General features: G+C 44.9%; 1 protein-coding gene across 1 annotated transcript; it reads right to left on the bottom strand.

Moving 5' to 3' along the window:
• Positions 1-1,635: 1,635 nt before the first annotated feature.
• LOC109782895 (uncharacterized) lies at positions 1,636-3,706 on the bottom strand. Its single transcript, XM_020341531.4, has 2 exons — positions 3,267-3,706; positions 1,636-3,005 (listed from the first exon to the last, which is right to left on the bottom strand). The coding sequence occupies exons 1-2, from the start codon at positions 3,653-3,655 to the stop codon at positions 1,913-1,915; spliced, it is 1,482 nt and encodes a 493-aa protein (XP_020197120.1). The 5' UTR covers positions 3,656-3,706; the 3' UTR covers positions 1,636-1,912.
• Positions 3,707-11,136: the final 7,430 nt, after the last annotated feature.

The following is an 11,136-nucleotide window of genomic DNA, read 5'->3' as shown; positions in this document are numbered from 1 at the left end:
GATTTTTGTAGCTTTGTATTTCTCCCCGATCTATCCGTTTTGGTGTGGCCAACTAGATAGATTTATCTTCAATGGGAGAGGTGCTTTGTGATGGGTTCAATCTTGCGATGCTCTATATCCCAGTGACTGAAGGGGACAAGACACATATTTGTATTGCTGCCATTAAGGGTACAACGACGGGGTTTATTGGTATTGATTGGGTTTACATTGTCTACACATCATGTCACCTTGCTTAAGGCGTCACTCCATTTTTCATGAACTTAATACCATAGATGCATGCTGGATAGCAGTCGATTGGTGGAGCTATAGTAGATGCAGGCAGGAGTCGGTCTACTTGTCTCGGACGTCATGCCTATATACATGATCATTGCCTTAAATATCGTTATGATTAACTATGCGCTTCACTATCAATTGCACAACAGTAATTGGTTCACCCACTGTATGCTATGTGTTCGAGAGAGAAGCCTCTAGTGAAGACTATGGCCCCCAGGTCTACTTTAATCATATTATAAAAACCAAAATTCCTTTGCTGCAATTTTATTTTATTTTATTTCGTTTGGCAATTTATCCATCTACCTATACAAGATTTGATCCTTGCAAGTAACGAGTTCATGGGGATTGACAACCCTCTTGCCCGTGTTGGGTGCAAGTATTTGCTTTCGTGTGTGCAGATGATGTTCACGAGACTTTGCGTGATTCTTCTATTGGTTCGATAAACATTGGTTCTCAATGAGGGAAATACTTATCTCTACTGTACTGCATCTCCCCTCCTTTTCGGAGAAAATCCCAACGCAGCTCACAAGTAGCAAGGACTAACCGATATTTTGTTGTATGTTAGTTCCGCTGCAATCATCTTATACTTTCCATACTTCACATCGGCCAATGTATGCATCAACTGTCCACTACATGAGCATTTATGAAGATTAGTAACTCAACGATACTTCTGCGGAAACTAGATTAAGTGCACTCACCAACTCCTACAGAAGTTAAGCTCCTCTTTGCATCTAGATACTAGCCTTGAGCAATATATTCAGGTGGGGTTACCTCAAATCTAGAATGCATGATCCCTAGAAAGTGTGTGAAGTCAAACTTCTCTATCATTGACAACTATCTTATGAAAAAACTGGTTAGATATTTCGTGGAAACGATACCATCATATTTGACACAAAAAATAACTTCACGGTTAATATTGTTTTGTTATAATTTTACTCGCATATCTGTATAAAGATTTGTGGTACTTATGGAAATCAGATTGGTGCACTCACAACTCCTGAAAAGGCGAGCTTCTCTCTGTTTTGGTTGGTTGCAACTCTCCATCCCTGGGGATATTGCTACATGGTGGTGGTGGTTCGAGACAATATGGAGGGTGTCTGTATTTACAAATAAATAGATGAGCTGATGGAGGCCTGTTTTGCCATATCCTCGTCCAAAATGTGTATACGTAACCGTATCACAAGCTGCTAGAGGTTCTCTAAATTAGCATAGTTGAATATATGGATATGCCGATAAAACAAAAACGGAGGGGGTACAATACTATGTTGATCATGACATAGAGAAGTCTATGTTGGTTAAAGGGAATGGGAGGTGGGGTACAATAATACTGGTGTAGTATATAACAACACACAGTCCACATAGTAAAAAAATATAAAATAACAGTTACAACCCACAAGATGCTCTAAATTAGCATAACTATGCCAAATAAAGCAAAACGGAGGGGGTACAATATTCTGTCGTCATCAAATAGAAATGTATATAGTGGGTAAAGGGAAACATATAAGAGCACACAACCCACAAACTAAAAAATAAAATGAAAGTCACAACACACCATCAAATCACCACACAGAAAAGCCGGGCCACTCCAAGGCAGGGATGGCTTTATTTAATACGGCTAACTAATGCATGCATCGTCACTTCAAATGGGCTCTTGTGTGGCTTCAAATTGGAAATTATAGTTGTTCATACCAGTGAACAGACCATCATCCATCTTGTAGGTAACAACCTCTCCTGTGGTCAGAATGTCCCTCTGAGTGTAGGAGAACGGGACGTCAACAGAACCCTGTGTCACAGCCGCTCTGACTGTCACCTTGGTCATCGGAGGCACCACAGCATGGTAGGAGGCCTCTTGTGAGGCCGTTGTATGAACGGATGATCCCCACTCGTATTCTGAATTGAATTCAGTGGATACCTCAACCTTCCCTTCTGCTATGACTGGGATCCCAGCTCTTAACTTGGCCGTGACACCAATCTTGAGGCTAACAGTCGAGCTCCAGGTCTTGGCCTGCGTCTCCTCGTATTTCAGGGTCAGGGTCTTGGCATGTGGTTCGTTGGTGTCATTGGTTGAAGTCATGCTGGGAAAGGTAATAGGCTTCTCGCCGTAGATCCTAGCTTCGGAGAGCTTGAACTCCACGCCATAGATCTCTCGTGAAAGTACGGCTTCTTCCACCCGTAACCTTGCTTCCAGTGTGATGGTATCGACGGCGGCGTTAAGGCAGCTTGTCTTTCTGTCGGCAGTTAGCCTCTTGCAGTACCTGGAGTTTCCCAGGTTCTGGAGACCGATGTAGTCAGGCAACATGACCACCCTGAAGAGTGTGTCACGGTCTCTGCTGCTGCTGTCGGCGGAGTCAGCCCAGATCCAGTTGGGGCTGAGCCTCCAAAACCTGTTGAAGTGGTTAGATTTTATGCGCACGTTTCCATTAGCGTAGTTGGGGAAAATAGTGTTGACCACAGTTGAATCTGCAATATCAGATGATGAGAATTCCAGGTAATTGTATTTCTGGATGATCCTTGCCCGGAGGTACATGTCATTGTCGCCTTTAAAAGCAACATATTTGGGCAGTACCAATTGCTTCGACAGATCAATGGCGGAGAAGTCATGAAGAGATTTCACTTGATCAACTGTTTTTTCATGCCCTCCGGTTCCCAGACGCAAGTAGGCTTCTTCTGCTGTCTCCTTTTCCATGACCATCTCAGATTCAGAGCTGGTTGTCTGCTGGGGACGGAAGAACCTGCAAGCATGCATTGCCGACCTTTTATAATCAGGACTATTAAAACAAGCAGCTATTGTTGTTGATCTTTTTTTCTTTTTGTTTTTCCTCCATGACACTAGTTATTAATTGATTCTACGTGGAGGCTTCTTCCAGGACAATATTATTAATAATAAAAATAATAATGCTAGCTTCAGCACTACAGACGGAGTAGACATAGAGTGATTTGTAAATTAATACTACTATGTAGATACTGGTATAGATAGACGATACAATACGTACCTGATGGATAGATTATTGTCCCCGTCCGTGAGAGGGACGGGCTCAAAAAGCGTGCATGACGGCTTGGACAGGTCGTCGTTCGGTTCATTGACGATGCCAATGATCCAGTGGCCGCTGCCTTCACCGCCATGTTTGGCCACCCAGTACTTGTTGTTGTGGCAGCACCTGACGTGCAGGAGCCCGTCGTGCTCCTTGGATGGCTCCAGGTAGAATCTAGTGTACGGGCTTGCAAGGACATCGACGTCGTCGGCGCCGTCGCTCAGCTCCTCGAAGAACCTGCCTCCGCCGACGGCGCTCTCCTCGCTCCCTACATGCACGCTACCAAGGTACTTGCGGGTATGCTTTGATCGGAAAGCAACGCATTTCGGCGAACCCGTCACTGGAAACATCTCTTCAACTGTGTGTGTGTGTGTGTTTGTGTTGTGTGACTATCTACGTTGTGCATAGTAGCTATATATACTGCAGCCGTGCTGCCGCTTAACGTATACATGCAACTCACGTGCGAGAAAACGAGAACCTCATCCTTTCCTGTACAGGTTCTATGAATCCACGAGACCAACCTCATCCTTCCAGATCTCACCTAATAATTCATTTTCTTGGTCACGGACCATTTGGCACAAATTATTGCCATTTAGCAGAAAAGTTTCCTCGTTTTGTGCGTGCGCCAATGGATCTATCTACGAGTAGTACGAGTGCCAAAGTGATTTGGAAGGGCTCAGCTGGCGCAGCGAGCCAAGAGCTAGCAAATGACAGCGCATGGAGCTAGCCGACACACCGGCCGTATTTTTGATTCCTTTCTCTCGTTGGTCCTCCACTGGCCCATCCACATGGGTTGCGCACCCTCTCTCCGCTCTCACTACAAACACGTTACATGCATGCATGCATGCATGGCTTTCGTAGGTGGTTGGAGAATTTTCTTACGGTAGAAATGGATCAGGGTCATAGGTTGTTCACTAGTACAAAATCTCTCATAGCAGCGGTAAAATATAAATATAAGTCTATCTATGTGTAATGATCAATCAAAAATTCATGACACAACATAGCTTATGTTGGGATCACGTCATATAGGCAATGTATCCATAATTCCATTACCATTAGACAACCTACCATTGCATCTATTGGTTAATACTCCACCGAAGGTGTCGAAAACCCTTACTCTTGCTTGTTGGCCACGCGAAACAAAGTGATATTCCGGTCAACTGCAAAAGGCACAATGGAATCACCCAACGCATACCGCTGGTGTGTTTCCTGTCCACGAGGAAAGAAGACCGACAAGGTTTATATTTGACTGTTTGTAGAATGGGAGTTGATTACCCAAGAATTTCTTGGTAAGAAAAGAGTGAATTCACCTCACATATTAAGTAATAAAATAGCGCATTGTAATAGGATCATCCATAAGTCATTATCGGGATAACAACTCAACTATATTTTATCCTTACTTAGGCAAATCCGACTAAGTTTTGCACTCTCTCATTGTCACCAACAGTACTTCACAAATAGGGATCTACTTCATCTAATACACCACTTTCTTTACATATCTTTCATCTAAACTGGCCAATGAATAGACTAATGAAGCATAGAGCAATATACAACTGTTAATTATCCGACAACTGGTACTCCAAGGATTGTCGCATGGTATGTAGGTTTTAGGCCACTGAATGCAAGGGTTTGTAGCATGGGTAACTTTCCCCACAATTGAGAAACCTAGTTATAAATCCGTAGGCAACATCGCTACCCTCATTCGAGAAACACTTAGACATGAATTAAGAATCTATTTATGGTCCCATCTGTTCTAACGAGGTTTCCAATCTCACTAGCTTTCCTAGTTGTAATAATTTATGATCGTACAATGTGTTGGAAGTATTTTAGTATTTTCGGGATAATTAATTGCAGAAAAGAAAATGCATGTAAACATAAGTTGGAGAATCACTTATGTATGAAAATTGGACCAAAGTTCATAGGTTCACTAGTAGCATTTCTCAAAGCAATGACCACACATAAGTAGAAGCGTGGATATGTGTCATGATCAATCAAACATTCATGAAATATTATAGCATGTGTTGGGACCATGGTAGATAAGCAGTAAACTCACAAATTCAGTACGCCAACTACCGTCACATCTAAATGCTAAATAATCCATCGAATGTGGTCAAAGCACTCATGAGTTCACCCCAACTATGAACTAATTGGTTGGGCAGAGGCGTGGAGCGCACGACCAAAAAATTAACTAAAAAATGTTAATGCATGTCACCAGAACTTATATTGTTGGATTCTTATTTGAACATAGTTTTCAATGATGTTATTTTTTATGATATGCATTAATATTTTTTAGTTAAATCTATGATCAAAATTTGACACAAAATACGATAGGGACCAATAAACCAGGACAGAGGTAGTAGATGGCATACATACACAGATAAAGTGTAGAGAGCCTAGTGAGGGACCCCTTCGTTCCAAAATAATTGAGTTCTAGGATTGTCCTGAGGCAAACAAGTTAAAGTTTGACTATGTGCGTAGAAAACGTGCTAATATCTATGATATCAAATATATAAAATGTAAAATATATTTCATAATGAATCTAATAAAGAAAACTTGGTATTGTAGATTGTTGCAGGAATTTCGCGACAATACTCATGATTTGGGGATTTTGATGAGGCAAGGCACATGTGGAAGATATAGGAACAGGAATTAACACAGTGGAGTTTTACTCAGGCATGGGCCCCCCTGTTCTAGTGATAACATTCCTCCTACTTGGATGTTTTTCCCTTGTTTGAGCCAAGTGATTACAAAGAAATTATCTAGCATGTAGACTTAACTGACTATGTCTATGTCTCGAACCATTTTCACCTTATATACTACGGTGGGAAGGTGGAGTTACAAGGGCTGTTAAGAGCCATGATGTGATAACGGCCATAATGGCGGCAATTACTAGTGGCATTACCATGTCGCCATAAGAGTCGCCTTGATGGCACTGCAGGTAGCGTTTGTCTTGATTGACCATGTCTTGGTCCAGTCAGATGGACTCTATGGTGATTTTTCGGATGAGGTTCACGACGCTCCACCGAATGGGCTTCATTGGACTGGCTCAGCCGAGTGATTCCCTTGACAACTACTGCGTCGTTGGTCATATTGGGCCGAACCCTTGTCATGGGCCTACCCCGGGTGATCCCGCCAACAGTTGCCCATGAGTCCTTCAAGTTCTTGGGGATGGCACCGGCTCCTCGGACAAGGAAGGTTCTCATGGGGAACCTAGCTACGATCATTGTCGGGTCTCCTAGAGACAGGCCTTCACTACAATTATGGTGAGGGTGCCTGGAGTTTAACACCAACGTCTACATAAGTGGCAACTGCAGGAGTAGTGGGGCGCGTGTCGCGCCATTAATCCCAATTGTTCAGCGCTTATCGCGGTTGAAAGAACATGCGGTGCCCCCATGTTTGGTTTTGGTAATTGATGACAATCTCTATGGACTAATGGTTGCCTTGAGTTATATTTGAAGGATTTGTCCATAGGCACTTCTTGAAGTCCATGTGTTGGTTTCAAGGAGTTTATGTGGTGACCAAGGTGTTATTAAGGAATTATCCAAACATTGGTCATGTGAGAGTTGAGCTTATTGCAAGCATGTCTTGAAGAAGAAGAATGTGTGATCATTCATGTTTACCTTCAAGACATCATCCAAATGAAGAGAGTTAGAAAGAGTCAAGGTTGATCAAGACTAAGTCAAGAGTAAATCAAGTTGATCAACACACAAAGCGCACAAGATGTACCGAGGGATCATGCGATCCCATGGTATGGTAAGCATTGTCAATTACGCTTTGTGTACTAACCCATGGTCTTCGTGAGAGTTCTTTGTGGGGTTAGGTTGCGGTGTGCAAGTTCAAGTGAAGCGGGCAAGTTCAAGTAAAGCATCACGAAGAGATCAAATGCTTGAAGCTTGCCATCCATTGTGGTGACAATGGACTTGTGAAGATGTGCGGAAGGGTGGCTCACCCATAGTGGAGTATGTGGGAGCAATCAACTAGTCTTCATCGAGCCAACACAATCAAGAAAGGTGGTCCATCTTGAGGGAGTCAAGATCGTCATCATCTAGCTCAAATGGACCATGTGCAAGGCAAAGGTTTGCTCTTGATAGGTTTTCTATTTTACCGGTCTCATGATGGTAGTTGGGAGACCGGGTTATAGGATCGATTGTCATACTATCAAGGGGGGCTCTCGATGACTAGCTTGATCATATCGTTCATAGAGAGCTCAAACCATTGCATCCTTGCATCATCTTTTTTAGTTCTTGTTTGGTTCTTCTCTTTGTGAGTTTTGGAGCTTATGGTCATCTTGATGACAAGCTCGAGTTCATCGGAAACGGAGTTCACTCGCATCTTCTATGATGTTGGAGGTGTTGGAGGTTATGCCGGTTCTTCTCGGTTGGAGGTTTCACTCCTCTATTTGTTAGGCATACCTCCCCTGCCTCTTCTTACTATAACCAGTTGTTGTTTTGATGCTACTCATCGTCTTGTATCCAACAAGCTTGAGTTTGCTCAATTCGGAGCTCATATGCAGAAGTTATGGCAGTTCTAGTTTTCCGTGGAGTATACTTGTTTTCGTGGAAGTGGCTTTAGGATGGCGCCAGCGGTAGTACCGCTGGGCCGGAGCGCCAGTACCGCGTATCGCCACAAGCGGTAGTACCGCTGTCCCACAGCGGTAGTACCGCCCATGGCCATAAGCGGTAGTACGTCTCCGGTTCCGTGCTGGTACCGCCTTGACTCGAGACGTGATTTTCTCATGTCGGGTTCAGTGGCAGTAGGAGCGGTAGTACCACTCATGTGCGGTAGTACCGCGGCTACCACCGCCCCTAGTGCCGCTCAATGGCCCTCCTCTCTGTTCCTTCTCCCTGTGCTCATGGTAGGCGCTGTGCGCGGTCCCAGCGGTAGTACCGCTGGGCCAAGCGGCAGTACCGCTGCGGCCAACGGTAGTACCGCTGGCTCCAGCGGTAGTGCCGCTCATACGGCTCTGCCTCACCCTCTGTTTCGCTCCGCTCTCCGTGTTCTACCGCCCGGGGGGTAGTACCGCTCCCCTGAGCGGTAGTACCGCTCGTGCGCGGACTGAGCACATAACGGTTGGATTCGGGAGCTCCTATAAAAGGGGGTCTTCTTCCCCATTCAACCTTATCCTTTGAGCTTGTGTTCTTCCCCCATTGTTGACCTTCTTCGAGCTTGCTAATTCTCAATCCCTCCATGGATTCTTGCTAGTTTTTGAGGGAAAAGAGAGAGGAGATCTAGATCCACATTTCCACCAACCACTTTCTCCTCTATGTGAGGGGAACCCCTTGGATCTAGATCTTGGAGTTCTTGGTGTTCTCCTTCTTGTTCTTCCTCTCATTTTCCTCCCTAGCATTAGTTGCTTCGGTGGGATTTGAGAGAGAAGGACTTGGGCACTCTGTGTGCCCTTGCCATTGCATTTGGTGCATCGATTTGAGTTCTCCAAGGTGATACGTGGAAGTTACAAGTTGAGAAGCTTATTACTCTTGAGTGCTTGGTGCCCTTGAGCTTGTTCCTCTTGGGTGCTTGGGCGCCCTAGACGGTTGTTGGTGTTCGGAGCTCAATCATTGTGGTGTAAAGCTCCGGGGAAGCGTCGGGGTCTCCAATTAGGTTGTGGAGATCGCCCCGAGCAATTTGACGGGTTCCGGTGACCGCCCCCAAGGGTTGCCATTTGTAGGGGTTCGGTGACCGCCCTCAAGGGTCCCTTAGTGGAATCACGGCATCTTGCATTGTGCGAGGGCGTGAGGAGATTACGGTGGCCCTAGTGGCTTCTTGGGGAGCATTGTGCCTCCACACCGCTCCAAACGGAGATTAGCATCCGCAAGGGTGTGAACTTCGGGATACATCGTCGTCTCCGCGTGCCTCGGTTATCTCTTACCCGAGCCCTTTACTTATGCACTTTACTTTGTGTTAGCCCTATTGTTTCTTGACATATATCTTGCTATCACTTAGTTGTTTATCTTGCTTAGCATAAGTTGTTGGTGCACATAGGTGAGCCTAGTTGTTGTAGGTTTTGTGCTTGTGAAATTAACCGCTAGGTTTATTCCGCATTTGTTCAAGCCTAAACCGTAATTATTTTAAAGCGCCCATTCACCCCCCCTCTAGGCGACATCCACGATCTTTCAGCGGTAATATAAAGAGGGGGGAAAGAGTGGTAAACCTCGCATTCTGCCTTCCTCCTTTTGCTTCTTCCTCGTGACTCCATTGAGCTCCTTGATCTCCACTTTCACCATTATTGCGTACGTGATCTTTGCGTCCCTGGATTCCTCCCCTGAGCATGAGAGGATGAAGAAGCTGAAGGCCGGCGCATTCCGAGGCCACAGGAAAAGCTCTCTCCAGGCGACCCAGGCCGCCGAGCGGAACCAAAAGAGGGACGACACCGCCGAGGAGCCGACGAAGAAGAAGAAGGCCAACAAGACCATCGGCAAGTGGTTCCCCTCAGCTGCCTCAGAGGCGGAAGACAGAAGGCTAAAGACGAAGGGGTTATTTCCGACAAACCTGACATATTGGATACCCACAAAGGGAGAAGTACCTGAAAGCTGAATAAAACTGTTGCTTATTGATGATTTGGTGCGGCATACAAGAGTATATAAGAGGGTACAAACCGACTTGGGGTAGGGGTACAAAACTGACTTGGACTGGAAGTCGTATACCATAATGACTACTCTAACATCCCCCCGCAATATCAACGGCAGGCTCGACGACGTTGAGACTGAAACAGATATCTTGAAACGGCTTAGTAGGCAGTGCCTTGGTGAAAATGTCAGCAAACTGAGCCGTAGAGGGAACATGAAGCACCCGAACCTGACCAAGAGCAACCTTTTCACGAACAAAATGAATATCAATCTCAATATGCTTTGTGTGTCGGTGTTGAACTGGATTGTTGATCATGTAGACTGCTGATATGTTGTCACAGTAGACAATAGTGGCCTGCTCAATAGGCCTGTGTAGCTCGGAGAGTAACTGCCGAATCCAGATTGTACCTGCAACGGCATGTGCCACAGCGCGATACTCAGCCTCGGCCGACGAACGTGAGACTGTAACCTGTCTTTTCGAAGACCAAGAAATCAAATTGTTACCAAGAAAAACACAAAAACCGGAAGTGGACCTTCGAGTGTCAGGACAACCAGCCCAGTCTGCATCAGAGTATGCGGTAAGCGAGTTTGGAGAAGAATTATTGAGGTGGAGACCATGATGAGAGTTCCTTTTAAATACCGAAGAATGCGTTTAACATGATTATAGTGAGGAACCCAGGGATCATGCATATAGAGACATGCTTGTTGAACAGCAAAAGAGATTTCAGGACGAGTAATGGTGAGATATTGGAGAGCACCTGTTAAGCTACGATAGAGAGTAGGATCGGAAAAGGGTTCACCGGTAGCCGAAAGTTTAAAACTAGTATCGACAGGAGTGCGAGATGATTGACAGTCAAGCATACCAGCACGATTAAGAAGATCAAGAATATACTGGCGTTGGGAAAGAAAAAGGCTGGTGGAATCTCGAACAACAGCAATGCCTAAGAAATGATGAAGGAGTCCTAGGTCAGTCATAGAAAATTCATATCTAAGAAGAGAGACAATATGATCTAAGAACTTTTGAGAGGAGGCGGTAAGAATGATATCATCTACATAGAGAAGTAAATAGGCAGTGTCAGAAGTTTGATGATACACAAAAAGAGAGGTGTCGGAGAGAGATGGAGTGAAGCCTATTGTTTGAATGAAGGAGGAGAAGCGTTGAAACCAAGCTCGTGGGGCCTGTTTAAGACCGTAGAGAGATTTCTGAAGAAGACATACATGAGTTGGAAAGGATGGATTTTCAAAACCCAGAGGTTGCTGGCAGT

Source organism: Aegilops tauschii, chromosome 4 (genome assembly GCF_002575655.3).
Source record: "Aegilops tauschii subsp. strangulata cultivar AL8/78 chromosome 4, Aet v6.0, whole genome shotgun sequence".
Classification (NCBI taxonomy): domain Eukaryota; kingdom Viridiplantae; phylum Streptophyta; class Magnoliopsida; order Poales; family Poaceae; genus Aegilops; species Aegilops tauschii.
Note: the sequence above shows the minus strand (reverse complement) of the source record. Positions and strands in the feature narration are given on the sequence as shown.